At 38.4% G+C, this 22,360-nt stretch overlaps 1 protein-coding gene across 1 annotated transcript in view; it reads left to right on the top strand.

Annotated features, from left to right (window-relative positions):
- The window catches only part of LOC131073947 (3-oxoacyl-[acyl-carrier-protein] synthase, mitochondrial), a 50,599-nt gene extending 30,752 nt beyond the window's left edge, over positions 1 to 19,847 (top strand). Inside the window, exons 7-14 of the mRNA XM_058010476.1 lie at positions 12,102 to 12,182; positions 12,303 to 12,336; positions 14,134 to 14,200; positions 14,384 to 14,460; positions 18,961 to 19,021; positions 19,126 to 19,208; positions 19,309 to 19,380; positions 19,475 to 19,847. Of these exons, the coding sequence (XP_057866459.1) occupies positions 12,102 to 12,182; positions 12,303 to 12,336; positions 14,134 to 14,200; positions 14,384 to 14,460; positions 18,961 to 19,021; positions 19,126 to 19,208; positions 19,309 to 19,380; positions 19,475 to 19,639 (640 nt within the window). The 3' untranslated portion in view covers positions 19,640 to 19,847. The remainder of the gene's footprint in view (positions 1 to 12,101; positions 12,183 to 12,302; positions 12,337 to 14,133; positions 14,201 to 14,383; positions 14,461 to 18,960; positions 19,022 to 19,125; positions 19,209 to 19,308; positions 19,381 to 19,474) is intronic.
- The last annotated feature ends 2,513 nt before the right edge of the window (positions 19,848 to 22,360 follow it).

Genomic DNA, 22,360 nt, shown 5'->3' with positions numbered 1-22,360 from the left:
TACTCTGTCCTGGATCGGATTGATCACCTCCTCAACTTGGCCACATTTAACACTGATGTCCTCGAAGAGAACACTCTTCATATGGAGTAAGGTTGACCATTGAAGCAAACTGTGAGGTCCTCCATCCATGATCTTTTCTTGCGCTAAGACCTTCCTTGATGTGTGTCTAATGACTTTCAAGACAGGAATGATAACATCTTTGGTATGAGCGAATGCGGCTACTGTTATCATCAAATTGTGGATTATCTCAAGAACCTGGATAGCTTGATGAATAATTTTCATCATCCTTGTTACAAACTCTACGGCAACTGTATGAGATTTATCCATCCAAGTACTCGTACGCTGGACCATATTCCTGAATCTTTCTGCCTCATCAATCGATTGAAGTGGAAGTGCCTGCACTGGTGATCTAGCCGGATCCTGACGTCCCAAAGGTTCATTGAGATGACTGAAATATGTCCTCCATGCACCTCTCTCTCCCTCAAGCTTTCTATTCTTCTCCATTTCTTCTCTAAGCTTGTCTTTCAATGCTTCAAATGAATCGGTAGCATCATCCAATGTCTGCTCTGCTGTGGATGGTCCTAGCTCAAAAGTCTGTATATCATATTCTTCTGCTAGGATCTCACCTTCATATTTGTCTACTGCCGGTGTAGCTATCTGCAGTTTTCTAGATCCAGTCTCATCTCGAATCATCTTGGACATCTTGGTAGCCTCCCTCTTCTCTGTTACTTCGTGTGAGCGTCCAACAAGACTCTCTAAATCAATTGCATTGTCCTCGTCCTCTACTACGATCACCTTAGTTAATCTTTCCTTCAACCAATCTGGGATGGCCGATCTTGTCTCTTGAACTTGAATTTCTTTGTGCACTACTTCTTCTTCTCTGGGAGGAGATGTTATTTCGTTATCCTCTTTATCTTCATCTAGCTCATAATCTTGGAGAGATCCATCTGGTGACCCCTGTGGTGCCTGTCCTTCCTCCTGCCTATCATTCTGTACCATAGACTCCATAGATTCTTCCACTTGAATTGTCCTTTTCTCTGGTCTAGAAGATGTACCGGATGAACGATCACGATTGGCCCCTTGCTTCCTCTTTGAAGACTCCTTCTTTTCTGATCTTTCTTTCCTCTTCGAACCTCTTGGATGGAGATTGCCCTCACTGGCACATCGAAGGTTGCCTTCACCTGAATTTCTAGGATTAGGATTGCCTTCACTCACACTAGCTCCTCCTTCGGCTGGTTTCTCTTCCAAAGTGAAAGTCATAGCTATGCCTTGCTCTCTCAACTTCTGATGCTGTACGTCAACCCATCTGCGAGTACAAGACAAGACTGGTGCCATCAAAGTATCTAGATCCACGACCTCGGGCTCATTCCAATCTAACCTTATTGATTTGCTTTCTCGATCATAGGATGACTGGATATGTCTGCCACTGTCCTGTGCTTGGTCGGCCACTTTGTAAATCCTGCATTTCCTGATGAAATCCAAAGGCAATCTAGAATGCATTTTTCGTTTCACTTCAAGATCATCTAAGAGATTCATCATAAAATCTTCAATTTGGTACTCATGCTTAAACTTCCTGCCGACTGTCTCCTCTAAATGTCCATGTGGATCAAAGCTTTCTCTCAAAGCAAAAGATGAAAAAGAATACAAGGCTAACTCCTTCTCTGCGTCATCCATGGCTAGAGCATTAGGACATACCTCAACTGAATTGCCCAAAATGATAGGTACTGGAACTCCATTCCCATGTCTGTGTCTGAATGCCTTCGCATATGCCTCCAACTGTCTTGTTACTTCAAGTAACACAATTCTGTCTGTCGGATATCTCGGCAACATGTATGGAGGTAAAGGACATCCATGCACTCTAATATAAGTGAACTTCGGAAACTGAATAAACCAAGCACCGTACCTCTGCACCAATTCCTGTGCATCCTGAGATAATCTGTTGTGAATCCCACCTTGCAACGTCCTTGTGATGTTCATCGTGAAGGTATCATTAACTAACTTGTAGTTACTTCCTGGCGGATGATGCAAGTAGGCATAGGAATCACAAACTCTGACCTCGCCGGGTCCTCTTCCAATCACTCCTCTGTGAGGTAGTCCTGCGTACTCAAAACTCCTAATCAATGCATAGATGACGTATGAACTCATGTGGAAGGACTTGGTAGCCTTGAGTCTCCTCAACTGTACGTCCAAGCAATGGCTAATCATTCTAGCCCAATGTATCGTACCTTTCCCTTGAACAATCACCTGGATGAAGTAGAACATCCACTTCTCAAAATAGAAGGCGTGAGGGGCTCCCGTAACTCGGTTGAGCATGGTAATCAAATCTCTGTACTCCTCCTGGAAATCAATCCTGTGCGGTGTGTTCGGGATCTTGCTCAGACGAGGACGACTCTTGAGTAACCAGTTCTTGTTGATGATGCTTAGACAAGCATCTGGATCATCTTCGTACATGGACCTGGCTCCCTCTATGCTCTTGTATATCATGTCCCTATGCTCTGGAAGATGGAAAGCTTCACTTATAGCTTCCTCTGAAAGGTACGCCAAAGTGTTTCCTTCATTGGACACAATCGTTCTAGACTGAGGATCATAATGATGAGCACACTCGATCATTAATTCATGGCACTGAACAGTTGGAGGAAAGCCGGCTGCCTTAATGATGCCACTCTCGATTATTCTCCGGGCGACAGGCGATGGCTTGCCAATGTAGGGGACCTCTCGAAACTTTTTCGTGCTGAAGTTACCCAAGTTGGTATCTCCAATGTTGCTCCACTTCGACACGATCTTCGTCTCCACTTCTTCAGTCTTTTGATCTTCCTTTATGAGAGCTGAACGACTGGTGGATGCTCCCGCCTTCGGGGTCGCCATACCTACACAACATTTCATAATGAGAAACTAAATTTTGCAATAAATAACATAGATTAGAGAATAAATTTTAGGAAACCTCATGATAAGTCTTAGAGTTATCATTTCCTAAAAAGGATTTGAGGAACTGGAATTCAAAATTCAAAATTCAAAACTTAGGCTATGACGATCAACGTTCAAAATTAAAACAATAAAGCAATATCGCCATACCTCACTAGAGAGCTAACTCTAGAACGCAAAATGAATAAAATCGCCTAGGTAAAATTGACGTTAGATAGCCCTTTTACAAGTGATTTCCTCTAAATGATCGATCCTTTATCAACTCGCCACCCTTGGAGTCCTTAACGTGATTGGCACGTTCGCTCAAATGTAAACTTCAAGTTCGTAGCGCCTTGGATTGATGTTTACACCTTCCTTTGAAGAAATTCGCACCACCTTGCTTGAACTAAAATTCGCACTTCTAACACACAATTCGCACTTTCCCTTGTCTTCCTCAAATCGCATATGGAATGGTAAAATGATAATGTGAAAATAACAATCTTCACTCTTCCTTTATAAGCGCTCATACCACCAATTTGCTTAGGCCGACCTTGGTAAAATATAGCAATTAAAAATGATTTTTTTTTTTAAATAAATAACAAAGCCGACCTCACAATCCTAGCGCTCCATTTAATTTTTTAATTGATTAATAATTAATTATTAAATGCCTTTATTATTTAAATTGTCAAATTCGATTTTTTTTTTTTTTTACAAAGGCAAAAATAATTAATAAATATCAAGCGCAATATTTAAATGCTAATTAATTGAATTTTTTAATTTATCGAATTTTAGCATTTAAAATAAATTCAAAAATATTTGTTTGAGCGCCAAAATTGGAAAGTGGAAAAAATACAAACCTCATCGCCCTGGTCCCTGACTGAGGGACAGGAGCGATCCATCATCTTGGTCTTGATTCTTGCAATTTTAACGTTCAAAGTCTCCATTCTTACGTTGAATTTGCCATTTTCGTTGGGTCCTTCGAACTTGATTGACTTGCTTGTGTGATCGAATGCTTCTTGATATGATATCGCCCTGGTCCCTTGGAGAGGGACAGGAGCGATCCTTATATTTTACTTGAAATTCTTCGCCCTTGATATCAATTCCTCCTTCATTACTTTTCAAACAACGTTTCAAACTCCTTATAACTTTGCTTTGACATAATCTTTGAAGGATAACTAGTGACTTAGCAAACATCGCCCTGGTCCCTTGGTGAGGGACAGGAGCGATCCTGGTGTTCCTCTCCTTGACCTCGCTTCTTTAATCACCAATCCTCTTTATAAGGCGAATAATAACATTGTTTCTCTATTCCACGCTTGTCTCATTTGTTTTATCAAAGCATTTTCAATGTTTGGAGGATCATCGCCCTGGTCCCTTGGAGAGGGATAGGAGCGATCCTTGTGTCCTGGCTCAAATTTGCAAACTCTTGATCTTTGCCTCTTGTTCATCGCTTTCCAAATGGCGTCCTTGACCTTGTGCGACCCTGCCTTGACATGCATTTGAAAGAAAATGAAGGTTTTAATAAAAATCGCTTTGGTCCTTGTCCAAAGGACAGGAGCGATATAGCTTCTTTGTACAAATTGGTATTTATTTAACGTTTAGAACCTTTGTATATTATCTTCAAAAGACACCTTGGACCTTTTATCACCTCGCATGATCTTTGCTTAACGTGATTTTTCAAGGATTTGGCAACTATAGTCAATATCGCTCTGGTCCCTGCTTGAGGGACAGGAGCGAACTTAGGTATTTTGAGCTTGTGTTTGCTTTCTTCAACTTGCAATTGCTATCATCGTGCAAAATAAAGTCCCTTTGATCCTCCTTGGTCGCTTAATACTTGATAAACTTTCGAAATCTAGGCCTTTATAGGAATTTCGCTCTGGTCCCTGCCTAAGGGACAGGAGCGAACTAGGTATTTTGGTGTAAGTCCTTCATCTTAGTAGTCTTTGTAACTTTGTGCTTGATTGAGACGCTTCGAAACGTCCTTGCCACCTTGTACTCCGTCCTAGAGTGTCCTGAACTTAGGTAGAAAGCAAAATAATCATTATATTGCCCTGGTCCCTGACCGAGGGACAGGAGCGAACTTGCTCTTGTAGGTTTCATCTTTCTTTGCTAACTTCGAAAATTATCTTCAATGGTCTCGTTATACCTCCTTTCATTCATCCATGCCTTGGGATTGATTGTAATTTAGCAAGAAATTTGTCTTAGACAAAAATCGCTCTGGTCCCTGACTGAGGGACAGGAGCGAACTTGGGCATTTGGGTCCCTTGTTGACGTTTTATAATCTTCAATTTATCTTCAACGGGTTCAATTCACCTCCTTGCTTGCCTTCAAACATAAAACTTGCTTGATTTTTGCCCAGAACGTGCCTTATGAAGAATTTTGCTCTGGTCCCTGGGAGAGGGACGGGAGCTACAATGGATTTCGCCCTGGTCCCTGATTGAGGGACAGGAGCGATTTTTGCATTTTGGGTCATTCTCCTTCATGACGGCACTTCAAGTTATATTCATTTGATAAAATGCATCTCCTTGGACCTCTTCAAATCATCAAGTCGTTAAAATCCGGCAAGAACAAGGCAATATTTGATTTTAAGCTCCGGTCCTTCGCTGAGGGACAGGAGCGATTTTGCTTCCTGGGGCATTTCCGTGCTCGTGAAATTCTTCAATTTATATTCAACGGAAAGGTCACGCCTTTCTTTATTACTTCCAATTCGAAATTCATCTTGACCCTGCAGAGACAGTAAGATTTTTGAAAACGAGCTCCGGTCCTTCACTGAGGGACAGGAGCGATTTTGCTCCTACAGGCCAAAATATCAAGATTTTACACATTTAATCACTTCACAAGGCAAAAACAAATCATTCCCCATGCCCGGGATCAAACATCAAAAAACTCAAAATTTGGTCAAAATTACCCAATTGGATAAAATTCACATTTCATCATCAACACTTAGACAAATTTAGACTCTGTATTCAAAAATTCCAATTGAAAATAGACCATTTTGGCGAAATCATTTCATTCAAAATTGCATCCTACAAAAGGGGCTCAAAAAGCTCTCAAGACTGACTGGATTCTGGCCTGAAAAGATCGAAAAGGGAGCCCTAAGGCTTGACCCTAAATCCAGACAACTGACAAACTAACAAAACCCTAAAAAACGAAGCAAAAGGCGAGCGAAAAACGAGCAAAAAGAGGGGGTCCCTATTTCAAATGGGGCGATGTGTGAAATGGTCACAACAATTACGTTGAAGCTTCAAATCATCGATTTGTGCCTAAGCGAATTTCTTGTTTTGCATTTTAGAGTTAAACTCTCAAGTGAGGTATGGCGATGACCCCTTGTCTTTGTTTTGAATTTTGATCGTCATAGCCTTCAAATTTTGAATTTTGAAAATTTGAATTTCAATAGCTCAATCGTTTTTTAGGAAATGATAACTCAAGGACTTATCATGAAGTTTCCTAAAATTAATCTTTAATCTAATCTATGTTATACATTGCAAAATCTAGTTTCTTATTGTGAAATGTTGTGTAGGTATGGCGACCCCGAAGGCGGGAGCATCCACCAGTCGTCCAGCTCTCATGAAGGAAGATCAAAAGACCGAAGAAGTGGAGACCAAGATCGTGTCGAAGTGGAGCAACATTGGAGATACCAACTTGGGCAACTTCAGCACGAAGAAGTTTCGAGAGGTCCCTTACATTGGCAAGCCATCACCTGTCGCCCGGAGGATAATCGAAAGTGGCATCATTAAGGCGGCCGGCTTCCCTCCAACAGTACAGTGCCATGAATTGATGATCAAGTGTTCCCGTCATTATGATCCACAGTCCAGAACGATCGTGTCTAAGGAAGGAAACACTTTAGCTTATCTTTCAGAGGAAGCTATAAGTGAGGCTTTCCATCTTCCAGAGCACAGAGATATGGTCTACAAGAGCATAGAAGGAGCCAGGTCCATGTACGAAGATGATCTAGATGCTTGCCTAAGCATCATTAACAAGAACTGGTTACTCAAGAGTCGTCCTCGCCTGAGCAAGATCCCGAACACACCACACAGGATTGATTTCCAGGAGGAGTACAAAGATTTGATTACAATGCTCAACCGAGTCACAGGAGCCCCTCAAGCTTTCTATTTTGAGAAGTGGATGTTCTACTTTATCCAAGTGATAGTTCAGGGAAAAGGAACAATTCATTGGGCTAGAATGATTAGCCATTGCTTGGACGTACAGTTGAGGAGACTCAAGGCTACCAAATCCTTCCACATGAGTTCATACGTCATATATGCCTTGATCAGGAGCTTTGAGTACGCAGGACTACCTCACAGAGGAGTGATTGGAAGAGGACCCGGCGAGGTCAGAGTTTGTGATTCCTATGTCCACTTGCATCATCCGCTAGGAAGCAACTACAAGCTAGTTAATGATACCTTCACGATGAACATCACAAGGACGTTGCAAGGCGGGATTCACAACAGATTATCTCAAGATGCACAAGAACTAGTGTAGAGGTACGGTGCTTGGTTTATCCAATTTCCGAAGTTTACTTATATCAGAGTTCATGGATGTCCTTCACCTCCATACATGTTGCCGAGATATCCGACAGACAGAATTGTGTTACTTGAGGTAACAAGACAGTTGGCAGCATATGCGAAGGCATTCAGACACAGACATGGAAATGGAGTTCCGGTACCTATCATTTTGGGCAATTCAGTTGAGGTATGTCCTAATGCTTTAGCCATGGATGATGCAGAAAAGGAGTTAGCTTTGTATTCATTTTCATTCTTTGCCTTGAGAGAAAGCTTTGATCCACATGGATATATAGAAGAGACGGTCGGTAGGAAGTTTAAGCATGAATTTCAGATAGAAGATTTTATGATGAATCTCTTAGACGATCTTGAAGTAAAAAGAAAGATGCATTCTAGATTGCCTTTGGATTTCATCAGGAAATGCAAGATTTACAGAGTGGCCGACCAAGCACAGGACAGTGGCAGACATCTCCAGTCATCCTATGATCGAGAAAGCAAATCAATAAGGTTGGATTGGAATGAGCCCGAGGTCGTGGATCTAGATGCTTTGATGGCTCCAGTCTTGTCTTGTACTCGCAGATGGGTCGATGTGCAGCATCAGAAGTTGAGAGAGCAAGGCATAGCTATGACTTTCACTTTGGAAGAGAAACCAGCCGAAGGTGGAGCTAGTGTAAGCGAAGGCAATCCTAATCCCAGGAATACAAGTGAAGGCAACCTTCGAAGTGCAAGTGAAGGCAATATCCATCCAAGAGGTTCAAAGAGGAAAGAGAGACCTGAAAAGAGAGAATCTTCCAAGAAGAAGCAAGGGGCCAACCGAGATCGTTCATCCGGCACATCTTCTCGACCAGAGAAGAGGACACTTCAAGTGGAAGAGTCTATGGAGTCGATGGTACAGAATGATAGGCAGGAAGAAGGACAGGCACCTCAAGGGTCACCAGATGGATCTCTCCAAGATTATGAGCTACATGAAGATAGAGAAGATAATGAAATAACATCTCCTCCCAGAGAAGAAGAGACATTGCATAAGGAGATACAGGTTAAAGAGACAAGATCGGCCATCCCAGATTGGTTGAAAGAAAGATTAACGAAGGTGATCGTGATTGAGGACGAGGACAATGTGATTGATTTGGAGAGTCTTGTTGGACATTCTCAGGAAGTTACAGAGAAGAGGAAGGCTACGAAGATGTCCAAGATGATTAGAGATGAAACTGGATCCAGAAAATTACAGATAGCTACACCAGCAGTGGACAAGTATGAAGGGGAGATCCTAGCAGAGGAATATGATATAGAGACATTTGAGCTAGGTCCATCCACAGCCGAACAGACGATGGACGATGCCACCGATTCATTTGAGGCCTTGAAAGATAAGCTTAGAGAAGAAATGGAGAAGAATAGAAAGCTTGAAAGAGAAGTCGGTGCATGGAGAACATATTTCAGCCATCTCAATGAGCCTTTAGGACGTCAGGATCCAACAAGATCACCCGTACAGGCACTTCCCCTTCAATCAATTAATGAGGCAGAGAGATTCAGGAGTATGGTCCAGCGTATGAGTACTTGGATGGACAAATCTCATACAGTTGCCGTAGAATTTGCAACAAGGATGATGAAGACTATTCATAGGGCTATCCAGGTTCTTGAGATCATCCACAACTTGATGATAACAGTAGCCGCTTTTGCTCATACCAAAGATGTTATCATTCCTGTCTTGAAAGTAATCAGACAAACATCTAGGAAGGTCTTAGCGCAAGAAAAGATCATGGATGGAGGACCTCACAGTTTGCTTCAATGGTCAACCTTACTTCAGATGAAGGAAGTTCTCTTTGAGGACATTAGTACTAGATGTAGCCATGTTGAGGAGGTGATCAACCCGATCCAGGACAGAGTATTTGAGGTACTTCGTACCATTCTTGGCAGGAGGATCGAAGTTGAGACAGATGTGGATTTGCAGGAATTGGAGGATAGGATCAAGGTCATCTTTTGCAAGGACGCTAATATCACAGATGAGCAACAGGACCAGATGTTTGCTACCATGCTCCTGATTGAAAAGACTAAGGAACTTGAACCTGGATGGGACGCAGCTCTTCTTGAGGCATTTGATCAGGTCATCCACTTGGAAGAAAGAATGAAGAATCTTCCCGAGATTCCAATTGCTGAGATCGAGGGAATCGTATCAAGATTCATTACATATGCTAAAAAGGAGCATTGGAAAGGGAATAAGATTCTAGATGAGAGGTTGTTATAGATGACATGGCACCTTAATTGTCATTGGTCTATGTCTCCTAGGTTTTTGTGCCAAATTTAATATTTGGCTATGCATTTAATATTGTTCAGTAAAAAGGAGGCTATTTGTAACAAACCCTAATTAGGGTTTAGGTGTCATGATCTTGACCGTTGATCTGCTTTTTGATTTGGACCGTTCATTGTAATTGAGGATGCTATTTATACCCTCATTTCATTTCATTTTGTCATTAGATTATTAGAAGAAGATTAGATATCAGCATTAGAGAGAGATTAGAGTTTAGAAGCAATTTATTTTTGTAGCAAGATTGAGCTTTGAAGAAAGGAATTCAAACAATTGTTGTACATGATGACTTTGAGATCAATGAAATATTGAAGTTATGGTGTTTTGTTGCATTTCTCTTGGTTATCTTCATGGTTGTTCAATTTTCTTGAATCATTCTCAATCAAAGTAGTGTGTTAATTCGAAAGACAAAGTGTTGGACTTGATCTTTGGTAGGATTCGCTTTCCAAACCACTAGCTTCTTGCTAATTGTAAGAACGCCTTGCGTGGTCGACTGGAGAATACTTGAAGCAATAAACCTTCAATCGTTGTTGTATCTTGGATATGTACCTTCGTGGTAGTGTCTTTGATCTTTGATGTATTGAAAAATCATTTGTTACCTTAGAAGATCGCATCAATTTCAATTGAGTTGTTAATTTATGGCGAAATTGAAGTTGGTAGAATCTCACCAAGCCTTGTCCACATTAAGTCATTCTTAGGGTTAGACTAGATTAGACCTCTTGCAAACCCTATCCTTTTGTTTTTTTTTGAAAAAGCTTGTTTAGTTCAGCAAAATTTTTGGCAACGTAAGACCCCTTGATGACACAGCAAATCACAACGACCATTGGTGCTTATCCACACGTAGAGACCCTACTTACAAGAACATTGGAGTCATGCTAACTGATCCTTCTTGCGAATCTTCAGCAGTTAGCGACTTTATTCAAGAGAGGATAAGATGCCTTTAGGTATTTTATTCTGTGTATGATTGTGTACAAAATACACGTCAACAGTTCGGCAGGGACGAGCCCACAGGACTTGGGCAGGACCCTGTTCGGACCCAGGAAGAACCGGCCCAGGACCAGGACCTGGGAGGTCCAGGTAAGGAACCCGGTAACTTAGCTGGGATCCTTTTATGAAACATCATTGCTCCCTTTCCTCCCCCTTCCCTTCGCCTTCTCCCCAAACAAAGTAGTTGTAACCTGGTCATTAAACAAAGGTGATAAGATTAACATATTCTGCATATAGAAACATGCTCAACTCAGAACCATATACTAGTGAATCAGGGCCTGCACCAAAAGACTGAATTAGGGCCTTCTGTAAGGAACTCTTCTTAAGTACTTTGTACTGTTCTGGTGGAGTAAGGCATGTAAGGTGCATATTGCTATGTTGTTTGGAATCATTACCAACAAACATTCTTCATATCATTTATGAATACTGTGCAAGTTACTTGGGCATATGATTGTTGTGCTAGACAACATGTTAACAAGTAGATTTGTAGCCTTAGGTTGGGTGGGCTTATTTTGTGTTACCCAATTAAGGGGGTTCCAATTGTTTGAGCTATTTTTTGATCAGATTATCTCCATGTCTAGTTGTAAGTATGTACTTCAAATTACATGGATCAGTTTGCTTAGAAAATTATGATTACTTTTGGATGTTGATTTGGTTCAAGGTATGCCCTAACCTTTTAATATAAAAACAGTCTTGGTTGTATTTGATCTGATGTGTCTAGAATTATATATGATTATTCCAAAAGTAAATTGAGTTGTCATGGGTTTTTAACATTTGTATCTGTTTTCAAAACTGATAGTTTTTTTGTTGATTGTGTTGATTATGTAATCAAGAAAAATATATTTTTAGTTCAAAATCCGTGAGTCTAGAATACTGTGTATATTCTTAAAGCATTTTTAAAGTTCCCTCTGATTTCTGTATGTCATCTCTACTCTTGGGGAGACTAACATCAATTCAATTGATGTATATCCTTATTTATGAATTCTCTTCAAACATTATTTTCGCCTCTTGGCATTTTTATGTATTTTGCTTGCACTTAGCTTGGACATTGCAAACCCAAACACACATACATTTATTTAGATTGCTAAATTCCTTGTTATTGGGCGTACTTCGGGTTAGATGCCATGATGAGGGCTATCTCTTCTTTTAAGTTCACCTTGGCTCATTTGTTGGGTTACACCATACCTAGAATTGAATGTGGAAGTTTACCTGTTTCACATTCAACTTATATATTTGAGCATTTGTACATTTAAACATGAAATACATCTCCTTGAGATTTTAACATATTTCTCCACTAGGAAAGCCCCAATTATTCACCACTTGAGTTCATCCGATTTGACTATGTCATAAACTTATTTTAATTAATTACAACATTTTTGAAATTGATTTTGGCTTTTGAATTATCTTTGCAGGGCTAGAGCATTAAGCACAAAGTATAACTCATCTCCACAAAAGGCATCACGACCCTTTGACTGCAATCGTGATGGATTTGTGTAAGCAACAATCTAATCTTTTTTGCTTGTTTCCCACTCTCAGTTTTTGCTTATTTTCACCTCTTTTCCAATCTGTTATGTATCACAATGTTTTTCTCATCTGTTGTTCCTTTTGTGTAGGATAGGTGAAGGTGCTGGAATTATGGTTATGGAAGTAAGATGCTTGAGAAGAAATGCTTTATTTGTGTCTAAAACTTACAGTTCTTTAAATCAAAGAAAGTAAATGTGATCTTACTTGGTTGCACGTGTGAGCTTATCATATATACTGTGAATTAAAACAATGCTAAATTAAGAAATTGAATCTAGTTTGGAATGAATTAGTAGTTGAATATTGATACATTTTAAAGAAAATTTTACATGAATCTTTTTTTGTTTGATGCATAGTGATCTGAATCCTAGGAATATCCTTTGGACAATACTCAAATTGCCAAAATTGCCAAAATTGAGATATGCTATATGTGAAAGCAAATATTACACTAGAACTCGAAATTGAAGCAGCATTCAAACAAATACATGGAAGGATACGGAATTATAACAGAATTTATTATTTAATGAATCAGAACAGTCTTTGCATTGCATTCTCTAAAAATGTAAATGGTTGTCTGTACCTCTTCTATCTTCTTCCTATTTTCTATCTATTGTCTGTACCTATTCTATCGCTAGGGTTTAGGAAGTCTTTAATCAGTTTTTGATCTTGTATTAAAAAATCTTCACAACAACAGCAATAACTCAGTTTGCTTAGAATTTCAATATAATTTAGATTTGTAATTAAAAAACAAAATTTTAAAACAAAAAAAATTTAACAATTAAAAAACATCCAATTTTTAAGATAATATAGTTTAAAATGATCGCAGAGTTCTTTTGGCCGAGTTTAAGTCCTAAATTGCCTTATTGTGTTTGTGCCAAGTTCAAGTCTCATCACGATGGTATGGCATCCCCAGTTTATTTCATTTAGCAAATAATTCTAGATCACTTGATCATAAATTCAGGATATTGCTATATGTTTTAATATTGCATAGCTGAAGACACTTGACTTTCACACACTTCCAAGGGTGTAACATGTCAACAATATAGGGTACTACACACAAGTGACACATTTCCTAAGGATGCACATGTTGCAATTCATGGGACTGCAAGGTAGTTTTTATGTTTTAATATTGCATAGCTGAAGACACTTGACTTTCACACACTTCCAAGGGTGTAACATGTCAACAATATAGGGTACTACACACAAGTGACACATTTCCTAAGGATGCACATGTTGCAATTCATGGGACTGCAAGGTAGTTTTTACACACACACTAACCGTAACAGTGCAAATTAAGTTTCTCCAAAGTTTCTTTAAAAAAGTCACAATGGTTGTTGAAGGCTTACAAGTGGTGTATACACGTGGTTTTACAACCTTTATCTGTGTCGTGCTCCTTAATGCAAAATTTTGATCTAGAAAAAAAATCAGTACAGTCCTCCTGGATGTCCTTCCAATCTTTCAGAGATTGTAATCTTCTCTTGGACTCTTATCTCACTAGCCTACCATGTATTTGCTTTTGGCTGTTATCATATATTCTCTTCCTATGTTTCAAGTAACATTTTATTGTGAGAAGTATCTAATTTTAGGCATGAAGTAATGCCAACTAGTTAATTAGGGCCAATTCTAGTGTGTTTTAATTGAGCCTTATTATGGTTGTGTTATTCCTTTCTTAATCAAGCTTTGGCTGATTGATGTTAGCAAAGTAATTAAGAGGAATTTCTAGTCCTATGAAAGATTATTTGGAGCATGTCACAAGACACTTTATTAAGCCATTGAGTCATGGACTACTGTGATGATGCTAATAGGAACTAGATTTGTTGGAATTGGATTAAATCTGGATTTGGTCTTTTGAAGATTCTGCGATTTGAATTGGTTTAAACTGTTGAGTGTTATCTCACTTTAATATTTTATGTCGAAATGAAGGAACTTGAACATGCAAAACAACGAAGAGCAAAGATATATGCTGAGGTTCGAGGATATGGCATGTCAGGTATATCGGATTTTATTGCTTATTCACTTAATCAATTGTGTCACATTTCTGGCTTTTGCTTCCACTATTATTTTAGATACAATCAGTTGGTTGCATTTGAATTTCTGGAAAAACCATTGGGAATATAACTGAATGCTAAATGATGTCATAATTTGAGCAGATCAGTCTATTGATATTTTTCAGGGGATGCACACCATATTACACAACCCCAAAATGATGGACACGGTGCATTTCTGGCAATGGATAGAGCTTTGAAACAGGTTTGTTCATGCTCTGCAAATGATTGCAAACTAGACTTCTATGGTTTCCCTAGGCCTTCATGATCATTTATCTTGGACCACTCTGCCAAATTGTACATTTATGTATAAATCTAGAGTAGACAGGGCCTGTTACAATGCGTAAAAGAGATGCAGAGCAACTGGAAAATGGGCTCTCTTGATTTACAGACCATATTGTACCTTGTGTGCAAAGGTCTGCTGGGATCATACTGTGATATTGGGGCCGAATCAGAAATGTTTTCTATTTTCAGACCATTGTTTTAAACGTATCTATGACATGTTAATAACTGTGACTTGAATGATTGCCAGATGTACAATTATATGAATATATTATATAATGTATTTGACTTTTGTGAACTGTTGCACTGACTACAATTTCTTCTATATGTACTTGTTGTTTTGATAAATCCAAAGAGCTTCATCCAGAGATCCCTTGGGATTTCACAATTGATTTTTTGGCAGCATTCCTCAAGTATGCATGCTAGTAGTCCAAGTGATATCCCAAATGTCCAACCCGGAACTATAGTCCCAATGCAGCTCCCCCAACTATCGAGTGGAGGAGGGCTAGCCCCCTAGACGCCCTAGGGACTTGGGGACTTGGAGGGGATGCCCCCTTTTGACAAGAGTGAGCAGCCTGCCTCGTTTAGTTAAAATAATTAAAAAGGTAACTTTTTCAGGAAAAAAAATAAAATGCTAAAACCCCTAAAAGCTAAAAGAGGGAGGGTTGCCATTACAGATTCGTAAATGGTTGAAAAGTGTAGTCAATCGAAGGCATTGATTGTTCTTAGGTTCTACCAGAGATTTGGGTATGTTCTCACATGGTTTAGTCCTGTATTAGAAGTTACTCAAGATTGCAAGAGGAGAGGATGGTGGCTATAGATTATTTTTTTAGGACGTTTGACAGGTTGTAGACACAAGAAATTCGCATAAAATATTTTTTAGGTATTGAGATGAAAAGATCTGATCATAATTTTTGGTACTATATTAAGTTCAATTTAGCTAATAAGCTCGATAAGCATTGAAATAGATTTCAAGATGATAACAGTGTGCAATATTCACAAAGATACATGGATAAATAGCATAACAATTTTACAATTTGTAAGTTCATGACATTCATTTCAATGCTCCATGAGGATGTGTCCTTGACTTTGAGCTTGGCACCCCTGTCCCCTATTTTTGAGATAGGACAGTAGGGAATGTCCCTTGGCGGTCACCATTTTTTCTTAAAATTCTGGAACGTACTTGGGATGTCATAGAAACTGCTGGAATGTTTGTGGGATGTTTGGCTGTCCTTTGGACAGCCAGACACCTATGTTCCATAGAGTCTTGGAATGGGGCGATGGGAGGACCAAGGGCCTAGATTCTAGGATGGCAGGGCATATATATACATATGGTGGTCACCAATTTTTCTCAAAATTCTGGAACATACTTGAGACGTCATAGAATTTGCTGGAATGTTTGCGGGATGTTTGGCTGTCCTCAGAGATCTATGTCCCGTAGAGTCTTGGAATGGGGGGATGGAAGGACCAAGGGCCTAGATTCATGGATGGCAGGGCATATGTATATATACTTAAAAATTGTTATAAAAAATGTATATAGAATAACAAGTGAAACTATGAAATACAAGAATAAAAATGCCAAATATCAATATATTTATATTATATTCAAAATGATAATTACATTCAAAATTCAAATACAACTGGGTGATGGTTAATGCCTCTAATTGTCCCTGAAGTCTACATCAAATTGTTGGAATCTTTGAGGTCAAGCTCCTCCAAACCAGTTCCAACCAACCTTGTCTCTGCCATGTCATTGTGAAAGGCTAGCTCCTTTGGCACAACATCCTATTGGGTTGCTGGACTCTCCTTGTATGTAAGTGTGTTATGGTCAATGAAAGACAAGGCGCTATGTATGCCACGTCACTTGTGCCTCCTTTGACATGTCGACTTGGTATCACTGGATTGGTTGATGATGATCGGGTGCCACCTCACCATAGATATCTCTTGATACTCAACATTATTTGATCTCTTTGACTGATTGTGATGCTTTGTATTCCCAAATTGCATCATCTTTGATCAAGTCTCTAACTTTGATTAATTCTTTTGAAACTATGATTCATTTTTTATCACATTTCACTTTTCCATCTTCACATTTGGGAATTTTCCTTCTTTGTGATGCATTTCCATCCTCAACTCCAGAATCTTGAATTACTTCCTTCCTTAACGCTCTTTGATCTTGAAATTCCTTGCCTTGGATTCCCTGATGTAATTCAATCCTTCATGTTGCAATGTCTTGATCTTTATCCTTTGATCTTGGATTTCCTTGTTGAATGGTGGATGTTGTCCTCATCCCCGCATTGTTGTCTTGCATTGATCTCTTGTAGAGTCCATCATCTTGATCTTGGATTTCCTTTGAAATTCAAGGTCGTGTAGAATCCTTCATGATAGAATTATGTCTTGGAACACCTCCTTATATGCCTTGATCCTCTTGATTAAGTATGAGTCTTTGATGTTGTAGAGCAATCCCACATGTTGTAATTGCAATGTGAAATGTGGATCTTGTCTTGTATTGTTGAGTCCTTCATCCGCATGGTTGAGTTCCTTCAGCCCTTGGATTGTTCCTGTGCATCCTCTTTGAAGGTCTTGATCTTGTCTTTGCGAATGTTGTACTCTCCATTTGGTGGAGTCCTTCCTTCATTTTGTGAAGTTCTTTGTGTTCACCATCATTGCATCCACCTCCTTGCATGAAACTTGAAAAGAGAACACAGCTTAAATTATGATTTGAACATGAAACATTAAGTTAATTATGACTAAAACTGAGAGTTAAAAGCTCTTGACTTCAAATCATTGTGAAACAACATGAACGGAGATCCCATGGAAAATTTCACATGCCAAAATTATTTTGTGTATTTTCATGACTTGTGTACGAATTTTTGTGGATTTCTACGAGTCAAGGAAAAATTTACTTGCTCAAACATTTTCAGGGATTTTCTCTAGTCATGGAAAAATCCAAAACCTTGCATTTTTTCATGGATTTTTCAATGACATGGAAAAGAACTGAATTTTTCAATTTTTTTTGTGGATTTTGCTATTGCAAGGAAAAAATTTCATCACTTCACTTTTTTCATGGGTTTTCCCTGGTCGTGGATTTTTTTTGGTTGCGGATTTCCCTTGGTTGCAGATTTTCCTTGCTCACGGATTTTCCTTTGTCGTGGATTTTCCTTGGTCGTGAATTTTGCTTTGTTGCGGATTTTGCTTGGTTGTAGATTTGCCTTGGTCACGGATTCTAGAATTCCTTATTTCAAACTCAGAATTTTCCATCATTTTGCCCCTAATCCACAGTTATCATTTTCAAATTTTATTCCTTATCATGGATAAATCCAACTTTCATCTATCATTCTTCTCTCAAACCTTGGAAATTTTTTTATTTTCTTGACAACTTTCCTTGACAGCATTTTTAAATACCACGCTCTATCAATTGAATTTCAATGATCTCATCCCATTTCTCATCTTTGAAGGTAATCTTGACAAGGATTTCCACATTCCAATTCCAGACTTCCATACTTAAAACATGGATTTTGTTCTTGAGAATCAATTCTTGGAATATTTACTCTCTCCACATCTCAAATTAAGAATTTCTTGACTTACTCACCCTCAAGGATGAACTTCCATTTTCATTCCTTGGAACAATTATACATTTCTAATCTCAAAACAAGGAAATTTCCTAGTCTAGACGGTTGATTGTACATTCAGTTCCTATCCCGGGCTTGGAATTCCCGACTCAACTTAGCCATTCTTGACCCAAGACTTAGTGAATTTCTTGATTCTATCTATCCAACTCCAGGGACAAGGTTTCACACTCTTATTCACTTCAAGGATTGATCAATTGTTATTTCCAGACTGACAAGACATCACCTTCCTTAAGAGCCAGGAGACATAACTATTGCCAAGCTACACAAACTAAGCAAAACACCTATGCTAACAAGCAAAAAGTGGGGGTCCCCATTTGCAAGGGGGTAATGTGTGAAAATGTTACAACAGGTCCATAATCTCTCTCATCATAGATCACATATCCTGCAACAAGTTTCCTAGGCTTTCATTCTTTTGCTTCATCAAAATTTTGGAGATATGGCTGTGAAGTCTGTATTTTTGTGTCTAATCTTCCTTCCTTGCTTTAAAATTTCTTCTTTTTGTGGGAGCCATCAAATCAATTATTAGCAGGCTTAAAATGTTTTCCTAGAGAAGAGTGTCCAGTATCTGTGTTTCCTTTATTTCTGATTTGGGCACTCAAATTCAATCTTTATTCCAAGTTTTAAATTTAGTTCTGATTCTTTCAAATGGAAGTATATACACTTGTTCCATCAATTGAGTATGCGTATTTATATTTATTATATGACTATTCCTAGCTTATGGATTGTCTTATAAATATTTTCATCAAATTTTAAAACTGTGTTTACAGAATTTATTCTTCTTTCCAATGTAGGCAGGCCTGTTCCCAGATCAAGTGGACTATATAAATGCTCATGCTACATCAACACCTCTAGGTGAAGGATCACCTATTAGTTGATTAGAAAAATCATAACCATTCATTTATTTTGAGCAAATAATTTCCCTGTTTGAACTCTACAATCTCTCACGTTTACTCCAGGTGATTGTGTGGAAGCAAAAGCAATAAAAACTTTATTCACTGAACATGCAACATCTGGTAACTTGGCTCTGTCATCAACGAAGGTACTCAATTGTTTAACTTGTGTGTTTGTGGAATGACTAAATCCCACAGATACGTTGCTGCAACTTGAGCTTTTAATTTGGCTATTTTGTTGAACAACAGGGTGCAACAGGTCATCTATTGGGTGCAGCAGGGGCTGTTGAGGCAATTTTCTCAGTTTTGGCTTTACACCATGTATGTAGAAAATACTGCCCTCTCATTTATCATCTGCATATGAGACCTGGCTTAGAGAAATGGGCTAAACATTGTATATTGATCATGAGTGCAGGGTATAGCTCCACTAACATTGAATTTGGAGGAACCAGATCCAATTTTTCATGATGGTTTCACTCCCTTGAAGGCTTCAAGGAAGATGTCTATTAAGTCTGTTTTGACAAATTCTTTTGGGTTTGGTGGAACAAATGCATCATTGATGTTTACTGGCCCACTTTAGTGATAATATCAGCTCTTGAAAGTTGAGACAATTCAGCCTAGGCTTTTTGTATTTTGAGGTACTACATTTTTTTTTCAAACTTTTGGAGCATTTTGATAAACATTCCTTTTCTTTTTTTATTCAGTAGAAAATTCAAGGTTCAGCCAAGAAGCGAAGGTATGTATTTTGCATATGATTTTATATTTTACTCATGAATAGTTCTTCTCAATCTGTCATGGAATAAAGATTGATTGTGTAAGGATGAGATGCCACTTGCAGACTTTCATGTTCTAAACAGTGCATTTGTTGCTTGGGTAGTTTGTAGAGCTATGTTACCAGGTATTGCTTGTTGAGGCCAAGTACACGTACAGATATGGTTCAGGTATGAGTCTGTTACTGGTTTGCCTCCAGGTACGCCCGGGGTACTGCCTAGACAACAGGCTCGCTATGGGCCCTTCGCACCAGGTTTTCTGTGGGCTCTTTTGTGAAGGTCCCACAGTGAACCTGAGCGACAAGGTAGCACCCTGTGGATACTCAAGGGGAACCCAGGCATACCTGTGATTGGGGAAGCCAAAAATGTAAATTTTCTCAACAAAAAAACTGTTTTTAATCTATACTCCCCCTAATGCATCCATTTTCTCTAAAGTGAGGGTATCTACTCATTTGACGAATACAAAACAGTAAGAACATTTTTTCCTCCAAGCTGTTATTGTTGGGTGCTGAAGGTTGCTGCTATAACAACCACTACCACTATACTTAAGAAAACAGTTAACTATTCAAATAAAGAGCTTACAAAATAACTTAACTACTTCAGCTGAAAAAGAAATTAACTAATTAACTAACTGCTTTTCATAAAAAAAATAATCTAAGTAATTTAACTGAAAATTAGCTAAAACTTTTATTGAGCAATAAAATGGAACAAACTTCTTTTGCTATTTAATAAAAAAGAGTTTTCAATATAATAACTTTTATTTTCAAGGAAAAGATAAAAGTTCAGAGATTACAATCATTAAGCTTTCCATTTGAATTCTTTTGTATCAAGTCTTGCCATAGTCTAAAAGAGGGAGAGCATCATAAAGGGCTTTTCAACCCAACCATAGCCCTGGCAGTCTCCTGCACACCTTCCAACTGGAAGTAGCCCTAGCCTTCACGAGTGTGCAAACTAAGGACTAGATGTAGCTGCCATCTTGCCATTTGAGCCTGGTGTTTAGAACCTGCACGAATATAATCAATCACACACTATAGGTACCCCCTAACCAGTATGACCATCTGACTAGTAGGTGTATCTAGTTCTTGTGAACTGACGATCGCTTGCTTAAAGTAACACCACCTTGGCCAAGGTTTCATTTAACATGCACGACAAGTGCTATCAGAATTCACCACCCTTACTCGACTTGTACACACTGGAGTTCAATCCAACACATAGATTTCTCAACATTAGGTACTATTGACCCATTGGATTACTGACAATTAAATGCCCTTTTAGTTTCTTAACAATTGACATTAACGGTCTCTAATGACTTTCATGAGAAAGTGACACAAATAGTTCAGCCAACTGCTGTAATTTTGACAAATACTGACCCAACTGTCTACAAAGGTTTTATTAATTACATCTTCAAATTTCTGAACAGAGACATCGGTTTCCTATTGAGTTTTTAACAGAAGAACAGTTCAAATAACATTCAGATTATACAACTTTCATATTTATACCTTACAGGTCTGCACCAACATAATCATAAGATTCTTTATTGGTCTTATGACCTTAATTCAAAGGTTGATCATTAACCCGTTTTCAGTGCTTTATAATATGATCTATTCTAGCTTATAACTATAAAAAACATATTGATAGTAATGCAAATAGAGATGACCCGCCTAGCGGCTAATATGTTCTTTCTTGATTAAGTTTATTAACAAAGAAACTTTGAATATACTGCACTTTTATACCATGAACAGGGTATACTTACTGGCAGTTCTATGTTCTATTCTTATATCCTCTTTTATAATAGACAAATTTAGTTCTTTGTAATGTGCTATCTATGCATATACTTGGTTTGAACATTCAAATCATAACAACTATTAAGCTGGAACAGCATCGGTTCTATGATAACCATCTTATACAGAAAGTAAGAACATGCCTGAGCTATGATGATGCTGTCAATGGATGCCTCTTGATGGTCAATCCACCACCACACTAGTATGTACTTCCACGAGATTCCTAGCAAAGTTTTCCTTAAGACTGAATGCTGAAATACTAATGATACCATGTTCAAGAATGTTAAGATTATGAATAATTGCAGAGGTTGCAGATGTATATCGCTTAAGCATAAGGAGTCATGATTCATGAGTGAGAGAACGGAAGATAGAAACCCCTCTCATAAAAAATGAATTCCCTTTAATGGTTTCATGCATGGAAGCCCCACTCCAATATTATTAATAAGCAAGGCTTTGGCTTACTAGCTGATAACACATTTCCTACGATGCTTAAGACATACTGTATTTATAAATGTAAACATATTTCCACGTATATCTCATACTTACATTTATATGTATATAGGTACATCATTTCATAATAATTTGAATGTATATATCTATATATATGATGATGATGATGATGATGATAAAATATGAGTCAATTTATATTTTTCTATTAAAATTATTAAACTCAAGGAAAAACAACACACATAACTCAAATGGATGATAAGAGGAAAAGACCGACCACTTATTGATTGACACGATGAGACG

The sequence above is a fragment of the Cryptomeria japonica genome, chromosome 9, assembly GCF_030272615.1.
Source record: "Cryptomeria japonica chromosome 9, Sugi_1.0, whole genome shotgun sequence".
Taxonomy (NCBI): Eukaryota; Viridiplantae; Streptophyta; class Pinopsida; order Cupressales; family Cupressaceae; genus Cryptomeria; species Cryptomeria japonica.
Note: the sequence above shows the minus strand (reverse complement) of the source record. Positions and strands in the feature narration are given on the sequence as shown.